The 27,027-nt window shown below is 42.9% G+C and overlaps 1 protein-coding gene across 3 annotated transcripts in view; it reads left to right on the forward strand.

The window, feature by feature from the left end:
* Positions 1–27,027, forward strand: part of LOC144504472 (tyrosine-protein phosphatase non-receptor type 14-like) — a 232,481-nt gene that overhangs the window by 157,458 nt on the left and 47,996 nt on the right. For all 3 annotated transcript variants that reach the window (XM_078229792.1, XM_078229794.1, XM_078229793.1), the window contains 5 exons: positions 4,340–4,407; positions 12,022–12,092; positions 17,519–17,606; positions 21,581–21,669; positions 22,164–22,251. In XM_078229792.1, coding sequence (XP_078085918.1) covers positions 4,340–4,407; positions 12,022–12,092; positions 17,519–17,606; positions 21,581–21,669; positions 22,164–22,251 — 404 coding nt within the window. The remainder of the gene's footprint in view (positions 1–4,339; positions 4,408–12,021; positions 12,093–17,518; positions 17,607–21,580; positions 21,670–22,163; positions 22,252–27,027) is intronic.

Raw genomic sequence — 27,027 nt, forward strand, 5'->3', positions numbered from 1 at the left:
ATGCAGTAGGATACACGGAGTCCTTTGCCTTGATTTTTGGAGCTGTCCATTATCGGCGGGACTTGCCATCCTTTGCTGTCTTGGCACGGCTATTCCGGTTGGCTGAGCTGACCCTGATGACTGCTGTCCTCGCTAAACAATGTTACAGGTATTTCCATGGTGCGTTTTCAACTGTCTTGCACACCATTGTAACAGCCAGCCAATAAGCCATAACCCAGGAAATACAGCTTACACAATTCTCATCTTGCTACACGTCGACAAATACACAACATTAAATGCACATGCCATGAAAATATGATAATGGAGATCATTTGCCTAACGGTCATATCTGTTACTCATTTTACTTTTGATAACCAAAAGTATGATTTGCATTATTTGGATTTCCAGTCAACCCTGAGTTACAAATGCCCGGAATATTGGGCAGTATTAGTTTACAATATTAATAACCCCCATGCTGAAATTGAATTTGTACATTTGGGCCCTGAATGTGCATCCCCACATGCAAAACATGAACCTGCTTTTTCACTTTACAACTATTATTTAACTTCCTATAGATTTCCCAATTGTTTTATTTCAGAATTTCCAGCATTTACTGCTTTCTTTCTTTGTACATTCGTGTAAGGTGTGTTTTATTGATTCATTTCTTACCAAAACTTTCCTCACTAAAGTTGGCTACGGTATCCCACTTCTGAACCTCCAGCAATACCCTGTTCACACCGTTAGTTCCAAACTTTCCAACAATTAAAAGTTGACATCCCTTTGTGAATTTTGATATTTTGTCCTAGCCTAAAAAAGAACTGATTGAACACATTTTAATAGATCTCGCTGTTTATTAAACCTTTATGCAACTTTTTGTTTATATTATGATGAAAGTTGGAGAAATTTATCAGGACACATTCCTCCCTTGCCTCCTGCTCAGAAATTAAGGTGGGGGGGGCAGCGGGAAGAGTTGTGGAAAATTCTCAGCTTGCCCATCCAGCTTGGGAGAAAGTGCTCATCAAGGCAAGATCTTCAATGGAAGGGGCCGGGTGTAGGCTGCAGCCAGGCCATGTGACCCAGGAGAAAGTACGGAAGCAACCACAGGGGCTGTCGGGTGCAGAGCTGGGCTGTTTAAAAGGTCTGCCTCAATGCCTTGAGGCTTTATCCCAGTGGAAAAAGTAACACAAAGCCCCTCTAGCCCTCGCACCTCCCGAACCTTCCCAATACTTCCCATGCCCCATTCATGCTACCTCATGCCCCCTATGCCAGACTGTCTTTCCACCCACTCTCTATGTAGCTCCATGCCCCGTATGGCAGACTCTCTCCTTCCATCCACCCCGATGTATCCTCATGCCACCTACGTTGCACTTGCATGCCCATTGACCCACTGTACATGATTTGGAAGCAATGAACACCACTGTGTAAAGTGGGATGTATAAACATACCCACTGAAAGTGTTCTCGAAACAATGACCATCACAGTATAAATTGGGATGCTTTTTTAATAAATGTATTCCATTGATAAATTTCTGAGATAAATAAAGGTCTCGACTGAAAGCTAATAAAAGCATCAATCTTCCAGGCCCTTTAAAGTTTCAAAATCACAAGTAACAGGCACTTGAATCCATTTAACTTGCATCACTGGCCATTGTGAAATTGATGCAGAGGTGTAAGATCCTGAGCTGTCAATCAAACACTGTTCCAATGGCTGTGTGGAGTTTGCACGTTCTCCCCATGTCTGCGTGGATTTCCTCCGGGTGCTCCAGTTTCCTCCCACAATCCAAAGATATGTGGGTGAGGTTGATTGGCCATGCTACATTGCCCCTTGGTGTCAGGGGAAACAGCACTGTAAATATGTGGGGTTACGGGGATGGGGCCTGGGTGGGATTGGTGTCGGTGCAAGCTCAATGGGTTCAATGACTTCCTTCTGCACTGTAGGGATTCTAGGATTAAGTGGATGCACATGGGTGATTAATTGCTATATTGCACAGAAATGTCATGGCTTGATTTATAAATTTAGTTTGGACAATTTATTTTGTGATGTATTTTACCTTTGCTTTATGGCTGAATGGGTGCTATAATGGAGGGAAGGGAAGATGTGGGACTGTTGGAGAACACAGAAGTGGAGAGCCCAGCCACAATGGGGTGAATTGGGTGCTTGCATCCTCACCACCTTCCTCCTTTACTCCTCCTCCTCAGCTGGTAACAAAGGAGTGTTCCCTCATCACAGCAAGGTTGTGCAGTGTGTAGTAGACCATTCTGGATCTTAATAGAATCCGGGCAGCAGAAACATTAGTTCAAAACTGTTAGCCAACAACTGTTAGTCTTCTTTATTACATTTCAATCTATACATGCTGCCTACATGCGTGCACCTATCATGGACCAGGTGGTCAAAGGATAGCCCAGTAGCCATCCTCTGATTTAATAAGTTAGCTCAATTGCAAATAACAGAATGAAGGCATCATGACTATTTCACCATTTTTGGGTTTTGACCTGTATGATGTGTTGCGTTATGGCCACACACTAGCTGAATATTAGGGAGTGGTATTCCTTTCAGTTGTGGTGTATCTCAGGGTTGACATATACAGACAATACAACATGTGTACAATGAATGACACCCAGCACTATGGGGAAGCCTTCAATCTGCAGAAAATCATGTGCTCGCTCCCCTTGCTGCTGCATTGTGGCCAGAGCACATGAAATGTATTCAGTTCTTTTAGAATATAGAGCCAGGGTGACTTCTCTTATTAAACATGGACTGCAGCGGTTCAAGAAGGCAGCTCACCACCACGTTCTCAAGGGCAATTAGGGATGGACAATAGCCAGTGACACCCATCCCATAAAATGATTTTTTTTTAAATTGTCATCTGCAGCAGCCTGGAGGGAGCCCGCAAAGGTTTATGGCCACCATCTTTTAAGAGACTTCTGGATGAGTACATGGGACTTAATAGGATTGAGGGTTATAGGTAAGCCTATATATAAGCCTAGGTAGGTAGGGACATGACCGGCACAACTTGTGGGCCGAGGGGCCTGTTTGTGCTGTATTTTTTCTATGTTCTATGTTCTATTACCTTCACAGCTACTGACAGTGCCATGTTGTCCTACTCTGAGGCAATTGTGGCTGCAGCAAGTGACAAGTTTCAGTGAGGATGACTTTAGTGAAGCAGAGCTACTGGGTACACTATTCTAGTAGGAGAATTGTTCCCCAAACACCCTGGGCTGATATGGCTTCCTGCTGAAAACTCTTTGCCGCTGCCTCCTCTTCCTCCTTCCAACAAATTGCCCTGTTCTGTGTTGCCTCTCCTTATTCTCACTGTAATGCTGTAGCCCAAGGGAGATGCATACTTCTACAATAATATAAAAGCATACCACAGCACCCAGGTCTGGAAGCAAATAGTTTATGCAAAAGCCTTGATATCAGAATATAGTCCTACAGCGTATCCCACACCACTCCCTGCAAATCTAAAAAAACAACCGTGAAAACCACCAAACACTTCTACAGTCGCAATTGCAACAAGAGCCGGTAAAAACCAATCATCAACTCAAAGTAGTTCATTCCATTTAAATAATGCAGGTTGGGGGCTATTCCTGCTGCTGACTGTGTAGTGTTACGACAGTGTGTTAGCCAGAGCATTGAACTCAAATTTGTTGTGCTGGCGCCAAATCAGCCTTACACATCGATTGATATCACACTTACCCTCCTCTGCATATTTCTGGCAAATGCTCCCTTCACACACGCTAATTCTCTGACCAGAATAACATCTGGCACAGCTAACCCCAAACGTACACATGCCCACCACGGGTGCCAGTTTGGAGGCAAAGTGACACTTGTGCTGAAAATCCAGGGGTGCACTTTGGTATGTTACAATGGTCATTATTAAATATGGAAGACATCTACACACATCCGGTTTAGAGAGGAACTGGATTGCGATCCCGACTGATACTTTTAAATTGGTAATTCTCCCGAGCCCAGGGACAGTTCAGTCAATTCGAGCAGATTTACTGCCACCCCAGCTGCAATCAATGAGATCAGTGCAGACCATTGAAATAAACCCAGGGAGTTTTCAGAGCTATTGAATTTGATTACATACTGGGTTTACCAAGCAGACAAAAGGAGAACTTGAATTGACAGCATAGTGGAGTCATCACTTTGAATCCGAACAATTTCTGATTTCATATATTATCATTATTACAAAATGGTTTGCACTTTCCAATCCTTTGTAATATTTATAACATTTTTATTAGTTGTGCTTACACCCACCATAACTTGGTTGTGATATGTTTTGCCTAAGTGTTGATTCAACAGCAAAGGGTTAATTCGATAAGAATAATTATTACCAACATGTTCTCTTTTGTTACAGCTGATTTTGGAGATTATGGACAGTATGAGTCCCAGGATTTCCTCAGGGAATATGTTTTGTTCCCAATGGTAAGTGAAATGATAAGGCATTTGAAATAGATTGCTGGTAGATTGTATTGGTCAAAATTTATGGATTCTATTACAACAAATATTTTTAAGTCTACAGATTGTAGCCCCCCCTCTGAATGATTATAAAATTAGAGAACACAGTATGGGTCCACAAAGACTCGCCGCTGGTTGGATATGCTCCTGGAATTTCATCTCATGATCTCCAACCACTTTGCCTACTCAAAAGGTCTCTTTTTCCCATGATGAGTATTGTTGTAGAATCATAGAATCCCGACAGTGCAGAAGGAGGCCATTCAGCCCATCGAGCCTGCACTGACAACAATCCCATCCTGGCCCTATCGCCGTAACCCCATGTATTTACCCGTCTAATCCCCCTGACACTAAGGGGCAATTTAGCATAGCCAGTCAACCTAACCCGCACATCTTTGGACTGTGGGAGAAAACTGGAGCACCCAGAGGAAACCCACGCAGACACGGGGAGAAAGTACATACTCCACACAGTTACCCGAGGCCAGAATTGAACCCAGCTCCAAGTTGCTATGAGGCAGCAGTGCTAGCCACTCTGCTGCCCATTATGAATTATAAATGGAAGGTTTTCACAGGATATGGAGACAAAAAACATTCTGCTAGGACGCTTGGTACGCTATCTAGGAGAATCAATTTTTAATTCTTAATGATGTAGCTCCAGGGTAATTCTGAAGTGTTAGCAACCCTAAACTGATGTCAGGATTATAGTGTGCAGTAGTTTGTTCAGCGCTGGGATTCCTCTGTTGTAGCCCCATCATTATTTTCAAGCTTGCCTGACTATTCCCCTTGCTTAGCAGCAGCCCTCCCATTTTATCATAGTGAGGGATGTTGGCTCTGGGACTAGGGTCAACATCTCTCTGATCAGGGTGCAGTTGAAAGTATTGCTAATTTGTATCAGGTTGAGGGCCTTTACAGGAGCTGCCTAGACTTCTTTTATGTAAGACCCTTATTACCAGCACAAAGAACCGAACTTTAATTCTGTTCTTGTAGTCTGCTTTCAAACTGAGATCCCAAGGCAAAAGAAGAATATATAATTCACCACATAAGGAAACCTCAGTTTTCTAATTCCATTTTGATCAGTGGGGCAGGTGGTCAATCTTCAGAGCTTGGGCTTTCAACAATAACATGTATTTTTTAGCACCTTTAAAACAAAATGAACCAAAATGCTTCACAGTAGCGTTATGGAATAAATTATGACACCAAGCCACATGTGAACACAGATAACCAAAAGCTTGGTCAAAGAGAGACAGTTTTTAAGGAGTATCTTAAAGGATGCGAGAGAAGTAGAGGCGGAGAAGTTTTAGGGAGAGGATTCTAGAGCTTACGGCCTTGATAGATGAAGACATGGTCACCAATGCTCAAGAGATCAAAATGAACAAAACGGCGATATCTCTGAGGAGATTCCAAAGCTAGGGAAGGTGAGGCCATAGAGGCATTTGAAAACAAGAATAAGGATTTTAAAATTGAGATATTACTTAGTTGGAAGCCAGTGTAGGTTAGCATGTGCGGGGCTGATAAGTGAACAATACTTGGTACAATTTGGGACACAGGAACAGAACTTTAGATGACTTCAAGTTTAGAGGGTAGGACATTGGAATAGTCAAGTCTAGCAATACTAAAAGCATGAATGAGGTTTTTGGCAGCAGATTCGCTTAGGCAGGGAGGAGTAGGCTGATGTGATGGAGGTGGAAGTAGGTGATCTCACTAATGACATGGACACGTGGTTGGGTGAAATATGAGACCAAGTTTGAAAATAGTTAAGTGGCTGAAAAAGGGCTGTGAGGAGGAGGAAGAAAATGTGACTGTGACAGTGGTAAACTATACCCCCTCATCCTTCTTGACCTGTGTGCAACCTTTGACACAGTTGACCACACCACCCTCGTCCAACACCTCTCCACTGTTGTCCAACTGGGTGGACTGCTCTCGTCTGGTTCAACTCTTAGCTATCTAATTGCATTAAGATCACTTCTCTCCCTGCTCCCACATCATTATCTCTGTTATCTCCCAAGGATCTACTCGCAGCCCCCTCCTATTTCTCAGCGACAAGCAGTTGCTCAGCAACATCATTCAAAAGCATGGCATCTATTTTCAAAAATAGGCTGACGACATCCAACTCCCTCACCACCATCTCTCTCGACTTCTCTGCTATTAATGAATGAATATTAATTATCTAATACTGGAGGAGCAGAAATGCCCTCCAATTTAATTTTGGGAGGACTGACACTGTTGTTTTTGGCATCCAATTCAAACTCAGTTCCCTAGCTACCAACTCCATTCCCTTCTCTGGCAAGTGTCTTGAGACTAAACCTGACTGTGTATACAACCGTAGTGTCACATTAACCACAAGATGAGTTCCCAAAACACATTTGGGCCATTGCTAAGACTGCCTATTTCCACCTCCACAACATTGCCTGATTTTGCCCCTTCCTCAGCTTATCTTTTTTATTTCTTTGTGGAATGTGGGCAAGGCAGCTGAAACCCTCACTCATTCCTCTGCATGCACACCTGGCTGATCTCCCATATTCTACCCTTTAATACTTATCACCTCTCGTATTCCCCACAAATTACAGTCCTTTTAGCAAACTGTTCACCCTTGCTCTGAGCCAAATAGTAATTTTGAGTGAATGTCTCCAGCTGCTTTGAGTTCCTTAAATCCACCAGCAATAGTAAAGCCTGTTCCAGTGATTCTCCTTCTCCCTGGCCATACCAGGATGAATCTCTTGAAATTCTTGGTTGGTTGCAGGATGCATCTTTTCTACTAGACACTATCTCACTCTTCCATCTGACTGTCGTAATTTGCAAAGTCTTCTCGCTTATCAAGTGCTTTTTGAAAATCCAAATATGTCCACTGGTTTCCTCTTATCTATCCTGACAGCTACAACATTGAAAATATTCTAACAGCTTGTAAAACACTATTTCCCTTCATTATTCCATTTTGAGTTTGTCCAGTCATATTATACGTTCCTTGTTACCACCTCTCTAATAATAAATTCTAGCATTTTGTCTATAATTGATACCAGGCTACTTGGCTTGTAGTTCACTGTTTCCTCTCTCCTTCCTTTCCTAGAGGCAATCCTGCCGAGTCTTCACTCTCCACCCACTCCCTTTCCTCCATGCCTTCTCCATACCTCCTATGCCGATTAACCCAGCATCAATTATGGTAGAACACATGAGCCACTTATGCTTTTGAGATGTTCATGAAAATAAATGAACAAACAGCCATTCAGAATCATCTTCAAAAAAATTACTCCTCTTGGGAGCTCATAAAACTATCAAACACACAGCCATTCAAGTGCCACTTGGGAAAAAAACCTAATCCTCTCAAATGATTATAAATAAACAAACAGCCACTGCCAATCTGCTTCAGAGAAACATAAGCTTCTTCAGTACTCGTTAAACTGTTAATCAAGCTCACCCTTGACAACTATATCAACAAACTTTGCTCAACTGAATCCATTCGTGGGATTTGGAACTCGGACAAGTATTCAGAATGAGATCCTAGTGCACAACCATGTCAACAAAATTTCCAAAACTTAATACATTAAAGTTTTTGGAGTAATGTAATGGATGGTCATTTGCTTCAAAGACTGAACAGATAGCTGAGCTTTCAATCAAATAACTCAGTCATCTGTTTCACCACTTCAAAGGCTCAGTATATGGCTATTCTGTCAGTTAATGTAAAGATCAATGTACGGGTCCAGTTGACACTAAGATCTGAATCTCAATACTGTTGAATGCAGAAGAGCACTTTATGCACTGTTTTAAAAAAAAAAGGATTGTGGAAAAAAAAAAGTACCCTAACAGACTTGAATGCTTTCACAATGTTGGTCAATGTAATGGTCACTTATGTTTTAAGAACAAAGCCCTATCATCAATCATTACATTAGAAATGCATTTAATTAGATGCTGCATGATAATTTACAACATGTAATGTTGACAGCAACTTTTAAACATACCTGTCAAAAGTTTCCTGATGCCAGAACCGGCTTCCCCCCATGATTCATTACCCCTCTGACATAACGTGGTTCAACAAGCTTCAGAAGCGCACCTGCCTCACTAAAAATCTCAAACTTGATGAAATACAATATAGAGGTAGGCAGCAATATGGCAATCCTGTGTCAGTCAGTTTGCATGCACACAAGATGCAATCTGCCACATTTTCGGGTGAAATTGGTGACCATGCTGGAATGAGGTCGCATTTTCAGAATTGGGCCTTTAATCATCGATGTTATTTTTAATTCCAATGCAGAGGAACCAATCTAAATCTAGGGAATTCTGGAAGATCAAATCTGATGCATGCACTATGTCTATGGTGACCTCTTAAATCCTTGGCTGAAGGCCTTCAGGTCCAGGGGATTTATCAACTTTCAGTCTCATTAATTCCCCCAGTACTATTTATTTGACAATAGATTAAAAGCTGCTGACCATCTTGTTCTTTAAGAGATACTGCAATGCTTTAATTGCAGTGAGCCAAAATCTCTGCGAGAAGCCATGTAGACCAGCAAAAGCTTTCAAAATACTACAGCTGATTCCCCTTACCCTTATACCCGAGATCCTCCCTTTTAATACTTGTTTCTGTCAGTGAAATATGCAAGAACTTGATCAGAAATAATGAAACAAAGCAACACTATGCCTGCAGGCAGCCTCACACCTGTAGGGCGCTATCTTTTGTTCCTGGTTTCCATGCCAAGGCAGGACTGCTCATTTGAAGCTTTTTTTTTGTGTGAAGATCAAACACACTTGATTCCTTTCAGGGCTTTTAAAAAAAAAAAAATCTTTTTGACTTTGCAGGTGCACCTGATCTAAACAACCCAAAGCCACGTCTCAGATTAGTTTATTAGACAATTTTCCCCACATCTACCAGCAGACCAGAAATTCTGCTTGAAGTACTGCTTGTACTTAAGTACTGGGGAAGAATTCCAAAGTTATTTGTAATTCTGAATCGTGAGCCTGCCATTGATGTCAAATACATTTGAGGATAGCTAACTACTCCAATTCAGTACATAGTTTACTGTTAGCTGACTTCATAGTCCATGAACAGTCATGCAAAGGTTATGAAGGTGAGGATGTGAGTTCATTTTATTCCATAATTAGATGAATGTGGCTGTAACCTTTTTACCATGGTCACAATGAAATGTCTAGTGCTGCTGGACTTTTTTTTAACCAATAGGTAATATTTTTCGCAAACTTATTTGCACTAAAGCAGTGTGGTCCTGATGCATAAAGCAATTTGGGGCCTGATTTTACCATTTCCATTCTAAGTGGTGAATCTGGGTGCAATTCAGATCCGACTTGGAAATCTGCTTTCAGGCGCCCCCATACGCACTCAGCCTGAAAAACAAATCGCAAGTCCGAATTGCGCTGTGGGCGGAGCATAGCGTGCCCGAAACGATCGGAGCTCTGAACTGCACATGCACAGTTAGAAAAAAATTTGAAAAAGCGTGCCCGTGTCACATCGCTCCCGGGCCGCAGAAAGCAGATAAAGCGGCCCGGGAGCGATGGCCCCCACAGACATCACTGTCCCCCTTATCAACCCACCCCCCCGCTACCCAGAACTTGCCTCTTCAGCAGCTGGAGCACCCGAAACAGACTTTTATTTAGCATGTCCATTTCGGCGCGATTCCGAATTGGCGAACGCGATGGTAAAGGGGGAAATGCTGATAAAGTTGGGTGGGCAGTTCATTAATTCAATTTATCGCCGTTGCGCCCGTTTCGGGCACGAATCGGATCCCGGCCATTCCCGGGCCTTGGTAAAGTGGGCATCCGCGTGGACGCGGATCGCGTTAATGGCCTCACGCCCGACTTTACCACGTTTTCGCGCCCAAACACGAGCGCGACGCAATAGTAAAATTGGGCCTTTGGTGGAGATTGAGCATTCATTGGACTATTGTTCAATTCAAAATAATTTCATCCCATGTATCACTTCAGCTCATTACATTTTTATCATCGTTCTTTTAGATTAAAAGGATGAAGCACGGTGTCAGTTCCTGCTTCAGTTCCTGATCTGTCATCACACGTTTGTCACTAGCTGTGTGTAGGGAAACAGTGGGTAACATTTCATATTGATTTGACATTTTGACAGTGTATTCCTTCAGTAATGTGTTCCCAGTATCAAGAAGATGCTGCTTTTAATTAAAGTATAGTTCCTCGAGCTTAGGCCACCCTATGGCAGAGGTTCTTAACTGGCGTTCTCGATACAACTAGTATTGTTGAATTAACTGCTTGCTACTCAGATGAAAAGGCTTATGTTTGCCAAAGTTAGTTTGCCCTCGTATGGTTACGGCATTCTGATAACAATTGAGAAATCTAGGCAACACAAAAAGGCATTTAATATTGTTAAACATATTTATGTCTTAACACAAGTTCAGCAGGCTGGAGGTTGGCAGCAGACCAATCAGCTGGGGTGGAGGAAAGGGAAGATTCTGCTGTGAGAGCATCAATTATCTGACATAGGTTCCTAGAGCTGTCTGTGCCCCAAGGTGACAGCCTGGTGTACAGGGGAGCTTGGTTCGGAAGAAGTTAATAGATCTGATCGGTAAAGGTTATAGCCAGATTATGAAATGTTAATTCAGCATTAGACCATAAGTCCATAAGACATAGGAGCAGAATTAGGCCACTCGGCCCATCGAGTCTGCTCCGCCATTCAATCATGGCTGATATTTTTCTCATCCCCATTCTCCTGCCTTTTCCCCATAACCCCTGATCCCCTTATTAATCAAGAACCTATCTATCTCTGTCTTAAAGACACTCACTGATCTCACTTCCACAGCCTTCTGCGGCAGAGTTCCAACTTAGTATTTTTAGCTGTTTTTAAAAGTACCTTTAATTGGGGCAGCAACTCGGGTGACACTAGATTTTGGTGTGAGAAATGTTGCTTGGCACACACACATATATGTGTGTGTGTATGTCTATATATAAATAACGCTTAATTGCATAACTGATGTTTTCACAGAAGAAATACTTGTGTTTTGTGGGAATTTTTAAGCACAGTGGAGGAGGTGGGGGGTGTAGAGGGAGAAATTGCATTGGGCAAACAGTGGGAGAAATTGAAGTGGAATTGAGGGCATCTCAGTGAAATTCGGTTGCAATATTGCCTGAATTTTCAACAGCACACATAACAACAAGATGTATTTATGTAGTGCCTTAATCTAATAAGAATCCCTGAATAAGAATCGGGTGGGAAAGCGAGGTGATTTATTTTTCCCCTCCCAGCCAAGAGGAACTAATGGGTTTATTGTGGACAGAATTTTTTTATAACATGGAACCGCAATCGACAAGAGTGGTTTTGTGGCTAATAAACTCATGCCCCTAACCGATTTTTGTGCTTGGATGGCAATTTTATAAGGCTACATGACTCTTCTCTATTTTCCACTCTCTTTATTCTATTCTTCAACTATTATGTTGGTGCTGCACTGTAGTGATATGACTGAAATAATTATTTTTTATTTTGGTTATGCATACGCAATTGTACCCATAGCAAATTTCTGTTAGGATAATAAAAGTGTATTGATTGACTGGTAAATGATTTATAGCATAACAACTTCAATTAACTGGCAAATTTGAATGATGTTTGTGATCTGTTTGCAGGACTGGGCTCAAGATGAACGGATGCTGGAAGAAATGATACACAAGGTAGCAATGCAACACCAGGCCTACAGGTAAGCAAGGCCTCCAGTGTAGTAGAACTCTGACTGGAATACAGGAGCACGTAATTATGTTTCACAAGAGTTTGGTTTCTTACAGATGTTCCTTTGATCTTTTCCTTCGTTCTTGAGAGAACAGTTTTCTGAGAATTGCTGCCAAGATACATTCGCACATCGGTTTACACATTTTTCTAAGCCTGTTTCTAGCTGTTCACTATACTGCTACAAACAGAATCTCAGCTTTCACTTAAAGGGTGCCATAAAATGTTCTTTGTGTCAGTATCTGCATTTTCTAAAAAATGAACAGTAGGTATTAATGAGAATAACAGGATATAGTTCTGGGTGGCCGTGTAGAGTAGTACATTTTGGGATATCTAATCTCAAGTAGAAACTCAGAAGCACAGTTGAGATTTGTTGTGTTAATGATGTCAACAGGATCTGCAAACCATATAAATATCTACATCCTGGTTCTATGTCATTATTATGGTTGTACTTTGTAGAGCAGATGGTCTCTCAAGCTGACAATAGTCAAACTAATCCAGCGTCAGACGTGTTAGCTGGTTCACCCAATTCTTAATGCTCATACAGAGCAAATGCACCTGGGTCATTGGTATCAAACCCTTTCACCAAGCATGGACCAACTGCACTCCATTATTGAATGTGGCAACTTCACGAGTCTTAATTTCTTTTATCATATAAAGACCAATTTATGGAAAGGACTTGCCTCAGTATTTCTATGTACACAATCCAAATTATAATGCCTGCTCTGTATGTGAATGGGACAGCTCCTCCTCATAGAGGTTTACAGCATGGAAACCGGTCCTTCGGCCCAAATCGTCCATGCCACCCTTTTTTAACAACTAAACTAATCCCAATTGTCCCATTTGGCCCATATCCCTTGACAGTCTTCTTACTCATGTAACTGTCTAAACGCTTTTTAAAAGAAAATTGTACCTGCCTCTACTACTATCTCTGGCAGCTTGTTCCAGACACTCACTGCCCTCTGTGAAAAAATTGCCCATCTGGACACTTTTGTATCTCTCACCTTAAACCTATGCCCTCTAGTTTTAGACTCCCCAACATTTGGGAAAAGATATTGACCACCTGGCTGATGTATGCCCCTCATTATTTTATAGATCTCTATAAGCCTAACCTATAACCCCCCAAGCCTCCTACGCTCCAGAGAGAAAAGTCCCAGTCTATCCAGCCTCTCCTTATAACTCAAACCATCAAGTCCTGTTAGCATCCTACTAAATCCTTTCTGCTCTCTTTCTAGTTTAATAATATTGTTTCTATAATAGGGTGACCAGAACTGTACACAGTAGTCTTACCAATGTCTTGTACAACGTCAACAAGATGCCCCAACTCCTGTATTCAGTGTTCTGACCAATGAAAAACCAAGCATGCTGAATGCCTTCTTCACCACCCTGTCCACCTGTGACTCCACTTTCAAGGAGCTATGAACATGTACCCCTCGATCTCTTCATTCTATAACTCTCCCCAACGCCCTACCATTAACTGAGTAAGTCCTGCCCTGGTTCAATCTACCAAAATGCATTACCTCACATTTATCTAAATTAAACTCCATCTGCAATTCTTCAGCCCAATGGATCAAGATCCCATAGCAATCCGAGATAGCCTTTTTCACTGTCCCACTATGCCACCAATCCTGGTGTCATCTGCCTCCTAAATTCTCATCCAAATCATTAATATAAATGATAAATAACAGTAGACCCAACACTGATCCCTGAGGCACACCTCTGGTCACAGGGCTCAGTTTGAAAAGCAACCCTCAACAACCACCCTCTGTCGTCTGTCATCAAGCCAATTTTGTATCCATTTGGCCACCTCACCCTGGATCCCGTGAGATTTAATCTTATGCAATAACCTACCATGTGGTACCTTGTCAAAGGCCTTGCTAAAATCCATGTAGACAATATCAATTGCACTGCCCTCATCTACCTTCTTGGTTACCCTTTCAAAAAACTCAATCAAATTTGTGAGACATGATTTTCCACTCTCAAAGCCATGCTGACTGTCCCTAATCAGCCCTTGCCTCTCTAAATGCCTGTAGATCCTGTCTCAGAATGCTTTCTAACAACTTACCCGCTACAGATGTGAGATTCACAGGCCTGTAGTTACCAGGCTTTTCCCTACAGTCCTTTTCAAACAAAGGCACAACATTTGCTACCCTCCAATCTTCAGGCATCTCATCTGTGGCTGTCGATGATTCAAATATCTCTGCCAGGGGAGCCGCAATTTCCTCCCTAGCCTCCCACAACGTCCTGGGATACACTTCATGTCAGTTCCTGGGGATTTATCTATCTTGATGTGCTTTAAGACTTCCAGCACCTCCTTCTGTTAAATGTACACTCCTCAAGACATCACTATTTATTTTCCCAAGTTCCCTAACATCCATGCCTTTCTCAACAGAAAATACTGATGAGAAATATTTTTTAGGATCTCACCCATCTCTTGTGGATCAGCGCATAGATGACCTTGTTGATCCTTAAGAGGCCCTACTCTCTCCTTAGTTACTCTTTTGCCCTTTATATATTTGTAGAATCTCTTTGGATTCTCCTTTGCCTTATCTGCCAAAGCAATCTCGTGTCCTCTTTTTGCCCTCCTGATTTCTCTCTTAACACTACTCCTACACCCTGTATAGTCTTCAAGGGATTCACTTGATCCCAGCTGCCTATGCATTTCATGTGCCTCCTTCTTCTTGACCAGGGCCTCAATATCCCAAGTCATCCAGGGTTCCCTACTTCTACCAACCTTGCCCTTCACTCTAAGAGGAGTGTGCTTACCCTGAACCCTGATTTAACACACTTTTGAAAGCGTGCCACTTACCAGACGTCCCTTTGCCTTCCCACAGACTCCCCCAATTAACATTTGAAAGTTCTTGTCTGAAGGCCATCAAAATTGGCCTTGCCCCAATTTAGAATTTTAACTTTTGGGCCAGACCTATCGTTCTCCATACAGGTCCCAAAGTGATCCCTCACTAACACTTCTGTCACCTGTCTTTCCTTATTTCCTATCCTCAGCATTTTTCAGACCTGAAATCTAGATTGTGGCACCATCTACTGAGTTAGCATTTTAGAAGTTGTGTTCTGCTTAAGCGTAAATGGTCAATTATGGAGCATTCAAGGAGTTTGTGTAGTCAGTTGAAATGTTCACCCCCCTTATTGTTGCTTAATGTACCAACCCCATGGCTTGGATTATATGCTGAGGGCAGGCTCCATGAACCCTAGTATAATTTCGGGGATGAGTCCAGCTGACTTATTCTGGTTAAATTGTTTGGGCAGTTATTATTATGAGGTGGGACTTTTGTCCATCTCCAGGACAAAGTTTCAACTGATGGAGTTGCTGGCTCATCGGAGGCCAGCACCCCTATGTCACATCAGAACGAGTGTGCACTGCTGGAATTGCAGCAGGTCTGGGAGGAAGAGGAATCGTGAAGAAAGCCTCCTCCAAAACCAGCTCTCTATGATCTTGCCAGGGCCGGATTGGCAGGCACTGACGAAGGGGATGAGGTGGGGTTAAGGAGATGTATGTTGGACAGGGCAAGGGAGCAGGATGAATTCAGGAGTGCAAAACTATGGTGGGTGCCTCTAATTGGCACAGGTGGTACGGGAAGGAGCCCCTCCTGCCCACCACTATTTTCACTGACCAGCAACCTATAAAGTTAAATTGGGCATAGCTCTCTCCCACTGCCTAATAAAGCAAAGCGATGTTGGAATGTGGCTCCTAATTAGGAATTAGTTGCCCACTTAGGTGCCTCATTTGGCCCTCAGCGGGTGGGCTGACAGTGATAGGCAGCCAATGGTACGGCACACTAATTTGCTGGTTCACTCGCCTAGTTACTGCCTCTACAAGTGTTGTTGCCATTTACTCAGTTTAGCTGCTTATTATCTTGATTATCTCCCTTCCTTATGCCTGCTTCTCAATTAGTACCACCATCCTCAGACCTTTGGATGAAAACAGTGATTCTGTCTTCCTGTTCCTGTGTCTCAGCTGGCCAGGAAAACTTCCATGGCATGATCTTGTACAAGCTTAACATTTTCCAAAGCTTCATCTAACATGGTTCCCTTAATGAATACCACCAAAAATAGAATAACTTCTCAAGCACCTCACTTACTGTTAATGGGACTTTGCTGTGTGTAGATCAGTTCTCACATTGTCACACATAACCATAGTGACTGCAATTCAAAAATAATGCGTGGAATTTGAAGCACTTTGGTATGTCCTGAAAGACACACTGACTGGCTGCATAATGGCACGTTGTATCTGTGCGCTAATATTAATTGCGTTTGTTCTGCCAAAGATTTGTTCTTCTAATTTAATTGGTTTTTATTTTTCCTATTCCTCCTTCCCATTCTTTGTCTGAGGGGAACTGGTTGACAGACAAGCTTGCAATCCTTTTCCCATATAGCATCAAATCTAGGAAGTGAGAGCATTCGCTGGCGACTTGGGTTTAAGGATTTATGTTTTTCCAAGCTGAATCTAACAGGGTTCCACTGCAGTATTTGCTTTTATATGAATTATACCACCGATAAGGAGGTGATGCATAGTGGTATTATTACTGGATTAGTAATCCAGAGACTGAGGAAAATGCCCTGGGGATCTGGATTTGAATCCCACCATGGCAGATGGTGAAATTTGAATTCCATAGAAATCTGGAATTAAAAGTCAGATGGCTATGAGACCATCGTCAATTGTTGTAAAAAGCCTACCTGGTTCAACTAATGTCCTTTTGGGAAGGAAATCTGCCACTCATACTTGATCTGGCCACTTGATCTGGCCTACATGTGACTCCAGATCCACAGCAATGTGGTTGATTCTTAAGTGCCCTCTGAAATGGCCTAGTAAGCCACTCAGTTCAAGGGCAATTAGGAATGGGCAATACACTTCCTGAAATCAATGATAATCTCCTTTATTTTGTTGACATTGAGGGAGAGATTATTGTTGCCGCACCAGTTCACCAGATTCTCTATCTCATTCCTGTACTCTGTCTCCTCATTGTTTGAGATCCGACCCACTACGCTGGTGTCGTCAGCAAACTTGAAAATCGAATTGGAGGGGAATTTGGCCACACAGTCATAGGTGTATAAGGAATATAGTAGGGAGTTGAGAACACAGCCTTGTGGGGCACCGGTGTTGAGGATGATCGTGGAGGAGGTGTTGTTGCCTATCCTTACTGATTGTGATCTGTGAGTTAGGAAGTTCAGGATCCAGTCGCAGAGGGAGGTGCCGAGGCCCAGGCCACAGAGTTTGGAGATAGGCTTTGTGGGAATAATGGTATAATAATTGCTGGCCCAGCCAGCGATGCCCACTCCCCATGAATGAGTTTTTAAAAATGCAGGCGGTGTTGTATTTGGATGGGGGAAATGTTACCTTTAAGCAGTGCAAATGTATGATTATTATTATTATTTCCTTCCCAGTGGGATGCCACCTGCAGAGGCTGAGTTACTATATATAAAAGAGGTGGAACAACTTGAAGGCTTTGGACAAGAAAGCTTTCCTGCCAAGGTACATTAGAAATGATCACCTTAAGTCTGAAAGATATCTTTATGGATATTTTAGACCTTCACCAATGCATTGTAAGCTTGTTTTTGAATATATTCAGCATTTTTAAAGTGGTACTGGTCCGCCTGAACACAGGTTGTTTAAAAAGAAAATGGAATTAGAATTTAAATGAGGTGGCGATTTTCTTTTAAAGAGTGATGTTGATGCATTTTGATGTGAGTAACCTCAGTGCTGCAAAGTTGCAGGAACTATAGCAAACTTTAACACTTAGGGCCCGATTTTACCATTGCGCGTGCCCGTTTTCGGACGTGAAAACTTGGCAAAGTCGGGCGTGAGGCCATTAACGTGATCCGCGCCCGCGTCCGCACAGATGCCCACTGTACCAAGGCCTGAAAATGGCCGCGATCCGATTCGCGCCCGAAACGGGCACAACGGCGATTTAAATGCATTTGCATGCATTTAAATTGAATTAATGGGCTGCCCGCCCAACTTTACCGGTATTTCCCTCTTTACCATCGCATTCGCACATCCAGATTCGGCGCAAAACAGACATGCTCGGCAAAGGTCTGTTTCGGGGGCTCCAGCTTCAGACGAGGTAAGTTCAGAGCTTCTAACGGCTCTCTGACTCAGATCGGTGGTGGGGGAGGCGGGTCAGATCATTCTCTGGTGAGGGGAGAACAGGAGAAGGGAGGCCCGATCATTTTCTGGGGGGGGGGGGGGGGTCAGATTGTTGTCGGGGCAGGGGGCAGATTGTTTCTGGTGGAGGGAGGCCAGATTGTCGTCTGGTGAGGGGGGGGGGGGGGGGCAGGGGCAGAGGGATGCCCGATCACTCCCTGGTTGGTGGGGGGGTGAGGCCCGCTCATTCTCTGGGGGGAGGAGACTGGGGGGGTGGGGTTCCACTGCCTATCTGCAAGCAATTGGTGGGGGGAGGGGGTCAGGGGGTTGCGATTGGTCTGGGTAGCGGGAGGGTTGGATAAGGGGATAGTTATATTGTGAGGGTGGGGCGATGTCTGTGGGGGTCTTCGCTCCCAGACCGCTTTATCTGCTTTGTGCGGCTTGGGAGCGATGTGACAGCAGCGTGTTATTCACATTTTTTTTCTCACTGTGCATGCACAGTTCAAAGCTCCGATCGTTTTGGGCGCGCTAAGCCCCACCCACAGCGCAATTCACACTCGTGATTTTTGTTTCAGGCTAAGTGCGTATGGGGGCGCCTGGGAACAGATTTCCAAGTCGGATCTGAATTGCGCCCAGATTCAACACTTAGAATGAAAATGGTAAAATCAGGCCCTTGGTCTCAACCACCAGCCAACCCACCTCCTGTTTATTCTTTCAATGGGACAACAAAAAACAAAAGTCAGAAGTCAAATTATGAGATTCACACCAGCCTCAAAAAAATAGAGTCATAGCAGTTTATAGCATGGAGATAGGCCCTTCGGCACAACTTATCCATGTCGCCCAGTTTTTACCACTAAACTAGTCCCAATTGCCCACATTTGTCCCATATCCCTCTAATTTTCTAAATCAGTCACAAAGCTGAAGAGTCATAGGCAAGCACTTGAGAACCTTGTTCTAGAAACTTATTTCAGGAAATTTAGCATTATGGTTCAATTTACTTCCTTGTGGCTACTAACATCAAAATATTCAACAGGTTCAGGGGATAAGGCAAGAAAGTGAGTTGAGGGTTATCATTATCAGATCAGTCATGATGTTGAATGGCGGAGCAGACTTGATGGGCTGATTGACTTACTTCTGCTCCTGCGTCTTATGGCCTTGTATGTTTCTTTCTCTTCAGGAATCTGTTTTTCTAATGAGTTCTTTTTTTTAAAGAAAATGGAACACTGTCTACAATTTCAAAACCTGCACTTTTTTATTAGGTGGGATGTGGTTACACACAATAGCCTGGATTATACCAAATCCCTAATTACACTGATTTTCCTGAACATGCCAGATTTTCTGCCATCATTTCTTTTGGACATCTCGAGATGAACAATGTATTTGAGACAACAAGAGCATTGTGATGTGTTAGTCTATATTCAGTCTTTACTGCCTAAGTTAAGTTCAGCTTTTATCATGCCATATACAACAGGCATCTAGGGCAGCTAGATGCTAGGGGAAAACAGAAGCAAATATTAAGATCCTGGCACAGAACATTTATAGCTTTTAGGCTCTTTATTTCTTTTTACCCACTTTAGGTTTTATTTTGGCTCCTCATTTCCTTACCAACTGTCTTTCTGCCATTTACTGTGATAGCTGCCTCCTCCCTTAAGACAGGCTGTGGTTGGTTTCCTAGTGGAAATCCCTCCTGACATTTACCTCTTAGAAAAGGACAAGGATCAATTGAGGGAGGCTTGGCTGATTAAGCCGTAACAGAGATATGTGACATCCAGTTGTGGTATCCATACACTGGGGGATGTAAGCAGACATGCTCTTACTCATGTTTGCCGGAGAAGCAGGTATTGAAGAGATTGCAAAGGATGACCTTTTGTTGGTAGCACTTTAGAGCACATTCTCTGCCTTCCAGGCACCAGCCAAGGAATTTAGAGAGTGAGTTTGAGGGTAACACACTTGAGGCACAGAGCAAAAGTGAAAAGGATAGTTGAGATTTCTACTAGCCTACCAAATTGGCCCACTGTATGAAGAGTATTGTGTATATATTCTCTCATCTCCCCACTAACATGTCATCATCATCTATAGAAACTTCTCTGCGAATTGCAGATCATACAGCTCTCAAAGCTTGAAAAGAACAATACCTGAACACCACTTAATGCAACCTGAATATTTTGGGATTGCCTTTGCTATGATATTTTCCTCCTTTGATGTAATCTTATGCTCCTAGATGGTACCTGAGTAGCAGAGTGCATGAGGCTTGTGCCTATCAATAGGACCGATGTGGTCCAAATCTCAAAGTGAGAGATACATCGCCATCATAACCCTAGCACTAAGTATTGGCTAGCCTAGCCACTGATCTGCTCAAAGATCTTAAAGCCACTTGTGATTCTATCACCAACTTAGTCCTAATTGATTGGAGGTTGGAACAGAAGTTTTCTCCAATCCAGCATCTTTGAAAGTCTCAATGAGCGAGGTTTTAAGTGCCAGTGGATGAAGCAGAATGCACTGATGGTTTTTGCAATGGGTCCTTCACAGTTGCCAAAAGACTACAGTGCCTTAAAGTTATCTATGAAGACACCGTGTGTGTGTGGAATAGAGACCTCTAGTGAAACTGTCACCTGCTGCAGAGCGTCAGAAGATGCAAACCCCAGTGCCTTTGCTCATTCTTCTGAAAACATACTTCTCTGAAAATCAGGACCAGTGAGATCTGGATTCCCTGGATCCTCAGTTGAGGGACGGTATCCTTTGATATCTTTTGACCTTCTTCCTTATGCTACACCCTCAACTATCCTTTTCACTTTTGCTCTGTGCCTCAAGTGTGTTACCCTCTAACTGACTCTCTAAATTCCTTGGCTGGTGCCTGGAAGGCAGAGAATGTGCTCTAAAGTGCTAGCAGAACTGAGTGCACAGGACTTTTCTTCAGCCAGGTCTCGAGGAAGCAAAGAGGAAGATGGTCGCAATGGCCTACCGCCAATCTCTCTTGTGACAGGAGGCAGCTTAAATCATTGAATAATATCATGTTTTCTCAGTCCACTCCTCAAGATTGGCAGGTAGGGGCACATGCAAAAGACAAGACTATCCAACTTTGATCAGTGTAGTAATATTGGGAGACTTTGTTGCAAAATCAGATGGTTGACTTACAGTCAGAGCAAACTCCTAAATATAAGACAGGCTTGCTTGCAGGTGTGTATCCAAGAGAATATCTCAGGCAGACCTAAATTTGTAACACATATATTGATTTTGGTGAACAAATTATTGGATAAAGACAGTTAATGGGAGTCTTGGGAGGCATACTAAAGCAACTTGAGTATATGGAGAGTGTTGTATAAGTTTCTCCTTATAACTGGATGCATGCTCCCCTTCAACAGGATAATCTTGGAAATGACGCTGTCATTGGCATTTCTTTTATGGGAATATTCGTAAAGCACAGGAATGGACGACCGACCATAACATACAGGTAAGCAACTAAATGGCATTGGACCAAAGGCTCAGACAGACTATTGTTTATCTGAATTAAATTTTTTGAGTTCTAAGGCGACGTTGCACCTCTGTCTCCTGAGTGGAACAGCCTTCATTCTCCTCCTTCCTAAAGACATGATTGCTTCCTTTTCCTTGATATCCTTGTACAATGTTGCTCCTTACTCTCGTAGAAGGGTATGTGAGTTAATTCTTCCTGGGAACTGAAACATATGTGCAAGGGCAGCCTACACTGAGTCACCTTCTTGTGTATAATTCCGCCCCCCCTCTAATCAATTAGTTTTCAGATTAAGTGATGGTTTTTAGTTCTTCCTTGCTCCTGGAGGGAATCCATCATTTCATTACAATTAATCATTTAATAGATTTGTGCGAGTGTTTTATTTGGATTCTCAGCCCAAGAGAATTGACAAAATGTGACTCGAAATAATAAAATGTAAACATGATCAATAATACTAGGCACCTTTATACCTACAGATGGAATGAAATTGGAAATATTACGCACAACAGGTCTTCAATTAATGTGGAGCTAATAAGCAAAGAAGAAACAGTTCCATTTCACACAGTAAGTATAGTGGGCTGGAACTTAAACCTCTGATTTCGTAGTAATTTAGAAATTGTTCTTTTATCCTAATTGGTACATTGGAGATGGTCTCTGTGATAAATCTTCAGCAAGTTGTCTATAATACTCCTTCTCTGCAAATCCTTTGTGATTTTATTCTTACTTCTCGCAAATGCTTTGTACATATACTGTAATGCTACATTTTTTACACATTTCCTAACTGCATTGATTTAATTGCCTGTTAGATTGTACTGTTGCAGATAATAACAGAAGCCATCACATTAACTATTAAATTGTCCTCTTAATTAAATTTGAGCACACTCTGCTATTCAAGTGTTTTGCCTCCATCTATAAAGTTCTTCAAATTTCCCCTCCTTTTGAAATCCAAGGCAAAACCTTCTTTTGAACTTATTGAACTGATCAAGGTTAGGGCATTACTTCAGAAAATCTAATTAATCATCTCAATCCTCATTCCTCTACCATCTTTCCTAGGACCCAGTTGCAAAAGTGTTCCCTAGCTAAACTGTACAAAACCAAATGACCCCTTATTCTTCCGTGCTGTGCATGTGGACATACTAAATGAATATCAAAATAAAAAGCCTCTGGATTGCTAGTCCAGTGGTAATACCACTGTGGCCCCTTCTCCTCCTGAGTTCCTCTCTGTGCTTGTACCCTTACTAAAATTGTACCATTTAGTTTCAATTGCCTTTCCCAGTTCTTCCAGCAAAAAATAGTGGGTGGAATGCTCCCAAAAACTCCAGTGATGTTCCCAGCAGGAAGACTGGTGGGATTCCTGCTGGGAGGATCATAGAATCCCTACAGTGCAGAAGGAGCATTCAGCCATTGTTTTTGCACTGACTCTCCGGCAGAGCAGCTTACTCTGGCTCTATCCCCCGTAACCTCATGTATTTACCCGGCTAATTCCCATAGTCCACACATCCTTGCACACTAAGGGGCAATTTAACATGGCCACACAACCTAACCCGCACATCTTTGGGCTTGGGAGGAAACCTATGCAGACACAGGGAGAATGTGCAAACTCCACACAGACAGTCACCCAAGGCTAGAATTAGGTCCCTGGCGCTGTGAGGCAGCAGCACTAACCGTTGTGCCACCCAGAATCAGTATGATTCCGTTCGTAATTCAACCACACTTAGAATTTTTTTTGGAGCCTGAATTCTCCCACATTTAGAATTGCTTTTGCAGTGGGCACCTGAAGATGCCGCCTCAGAAATCAGGGGGCCCCAGATCTCCAGACAACACTGCACTACCCCCTGCCTACCACCCCTCCCCCTCCCCCCCCCCCCCCCCCTTCCCCCCACTCTCCCCTCCTCCTCGCTGGCTAAGACAATCCCTCCCATTTGTTGGCATCAGACGGAAACCCGATTGGGGCCGGCCGGGAGCATTGTGATTTGAGCCCTGTGCAAAGCCCAATTCTGTTCTGATACCCAATTCCCCGGGCCTTCAAGATTGGAGCTAAAGGGCCTGGAGAATCCCCTCTGGCATATTTAAATGGATGGGAACCAGATTATGTTGGTGCTTGGGGGCAGAAAGAATCCCAAAGTGGGTTCTCCCCAGCAGAAAACGCGCTCTGGTCCTTCCCCCACAGTTGTCCTGCCCTAGCGTGATCTACACATGAGTATGTGGGGCCAGAGAATTGCCCAGCTTTTTATTTGTTCACGGTATGTGGCTGTCTCTGATACATTGTCCATCACTAATTGCTTGTGAGAAGGTTGTTGGGAGCTACCTCCTTCCGCTGCTTAATTCTGTTTGTTCTAAGTATAACAGTGCTGTTTGATAAGAGAGTTACACGGTTTTGATTCAGCAATGATGAAAGAATAGCCATGCATTTCCAAATGTGTGAACTCGCAGTTGCTGGTGTTCCCACCTGCCAGCTATCCTTGTTCTTCTAAGTGTTAGAGGTGTTTGATGGGTTGTCAGTTGTGTGGGTTGTTTTGTTCTGTGCGGGGTTGAGCTTCGTGGGCATTGTTGGAGCTGCACTCATCCTGGAAAATGGAGAGTATTCCTTAACAGTCCTGAATTGTGATTTGCACATGTTGGAAAGGGCTTTGGGGAGTAAGAAGGCCAGTTACACTCCTCAGAATACCTAGCTTCTGACCTGTTCTGACAGCATTTATATGGCTGGCCAGTCAAGTTTCAGGTCAATGCTGACCCCCAGGTTGTTGATGACTGTTGATTTAGTGATGGTAATGCTGTTGAACATCAAGGGGAGGTGGTTAGATTCTCTCTTGTTGCAGAGGTGACCTGTCATGACCTGACACTTGTATGGTGCGTACATTACTTATCCAAGCCAGAAGTTTTTTCAGGTTTTGCTGCATGCAGGTACAGACTGCTTCAGCATCTGAAGAGTTGCAAATGGAATTGAAAACTGCAATCACAGTGGAACATTCCATTTCTGAACTTAAGGTGCACCCTCTCCGTTCCTTCATCAAATAAATTAGTCAAGTTAGTCAAACACAATTTGCTAGTTTTGGCACTCATTTATAAATCAAACTTTTCCAGGCTACAATTAATTTTGTTTTGGATTGCTTTATGACACAATGATACTATTCTATGATACTATTTGGTGACTTGCCCACTCTCAAGCAGTGTGTGTGTGGTTTTGGGCTTTCATTCCTGATTATTAATCCTCAACCATTTTTGGCATTCCACTTCTTTCATTAAATTGATAATTACCATTTGCATGCTATTATTAATGGAACAATCTCCAGAACACCAGATATTTTCTCATACTAAAGGGTGATATATCTGACTGAAATCTCTGTTTCTCGCTGCTCAATCTGAAACAATATTTTGAAATCTCCATTCCTTGCCAGGAGCTGCCTTTTTTTTTAAGCTCTGTACCTTTCAAAGTGATGTGTGTGTTTTCTTTAACTTTTCTTAACAACACTAACATGAGAATGTAAACAGAAGGCCTCTTCAAAGTGATTGTACAGTCCACCTGCAGCCCGCAAATGTGACTGCACCTGAACAGTGAGAGGAAAGTCACCATTAGAGGTTAGTGCTCCCTCACAGGTCGCTTGATTAACTTAGGGCCATGCTAGAGGCTGTAGACTAAAGCGAGATTCAAATAGTTCTTTGTGCACCAGTCTGCTCGATTCATTGCAATATGTTGCTACTTGTTTCACCATTTTCAAATTTCAAATACCTGCAATTTTTTTTCAGCAAGTCCTCATTTTGCTTTTCTCATCCAAACCTTCCTTCACTGCTTGCATAACTGAAGTTCACAGTAGAATATAAGTATCAGGACAACGTTCTTCTTTTTGTTTATTTAAAGCATGTTATAGATAACCCAAGGATTAACTTGTACCCATTTGAAGTTTTGTATCTTTTTTGGAGTGGGATCTGAAGACAACGGGCAGATTTTCCAGCCCTTCCCACTGATAGCATCTGCTGGTCCCTCCAAAGATGGCTGGCTCCCTGCCATAAAATCCCTACAGTGCAGAAGGAGACCATTCAGCTCATCAAGTCTGCACCGACTCTCCAAAACCGCAATCCACCCAGGCCCATGTGTCCGTCTCTTCTCTCTCCACCCACCCCCCCCCCCCCACTTAATTAATTTATATCGTGAATTTCCTCCGGGTGCTCCAGTTTCCTCTCACGCTCCAAAGATGTGCGGGTTAGGTTGATTGGCCATGCTAAATTACCCCTTAGTGTCAGGGGGATTAGCAGGGCAAATACATGGGGTTACGGGGATAGGGCCTGGGTGGGATTTTTGTCAGTGTGGGCTCAATGGACTAAATGGCCTCCTTCTGTACCGATGGTAGTCATGATGTGGAGATGCCGGCATTGGACTGGGGTAAACACAGTAAGAGTTTTAACAACACCAGGTTAAAGTCCAACAGGTTTATTTGGTAGCAAATGCCATTACTCTTACTCCTTTTCTGTACTGCAGGGATTCTATGATCTAAGATATTAATTAACTCTGTGTATTTGTATCACCAAATGTGTCTCAGGGTCTGGCCTATCACTATTTATAAAACAAGAGATTGTACATTTATTGCTTTTCTGATGAAAGTTTACATCAGGGAAGCAGCTGAACTTTCATTGCGTGGTCTGGCTAACAAATTGGCTTGCCATTATTAGTGCTGCATTATGATTGGACATTACTAATGGCTGTTTTGCAGGAAGGCAATTTTTAAAAAGTCGAAGAGAAAGCTTTAAATCAGTTGCCAATGGGACAAGAAAAGTTTTTTTTTAAGTTGATTTATTAGTGTCACAAGTAGGCTTACAATAACACTGCAATGAAATTACTGTGAAAATCCCCTAGTCATCACGAGCGCTTGTTCGGGTACACTGAGGGAGAATTTAGCTTGGCCAATGCATCTAACCAGCACATCTTTCGGACAGTGGGAGGAAACCGGAGCACCTGGAGGAAACCACACAGACACGGGTAGAATGTGCAGACTCCATACAGACAGTGACCCAAGCCAGGAATCGAACCAGGGTCCCTGGCGCTGTGAGGCAGCAGTGCTAATCACTGTGCCACTATGCTGCCGTTTAAAGGCTGTTTAAACAGGCTGTTCTAGAGGGTGACAATTATAAGTATGGCATCCAAAAGAAAGACAAACCTTTTACAACTCGAGAAGAATTGAAATGTCTGTAACACTCATAGAAACATCAGATGATAGCCAGTTAGTGCATATAAACTTGTTTACCTAACATATGAGTGCCCATTGAGACCAATTATGAAACACAGTTTAGTCTAGATTTTCTAATCTGTATTATTTTCATCCACTCGTTCTAAACATGTTAACG

Source organism: Mustelus asterias, chromosome 15 (assembly GCF_964213995.1).
Source record: "Mustelus asterias chromosome 15, sMusAst1.hap1.1, whole genome shotgun sequence".
Lineage (NCBI taxonomy): Eukaryota > Metazoa > Chordata > Chondrichthyes > Carcharhiniformes > Triakidae > Mustelus > Mustelus asterias.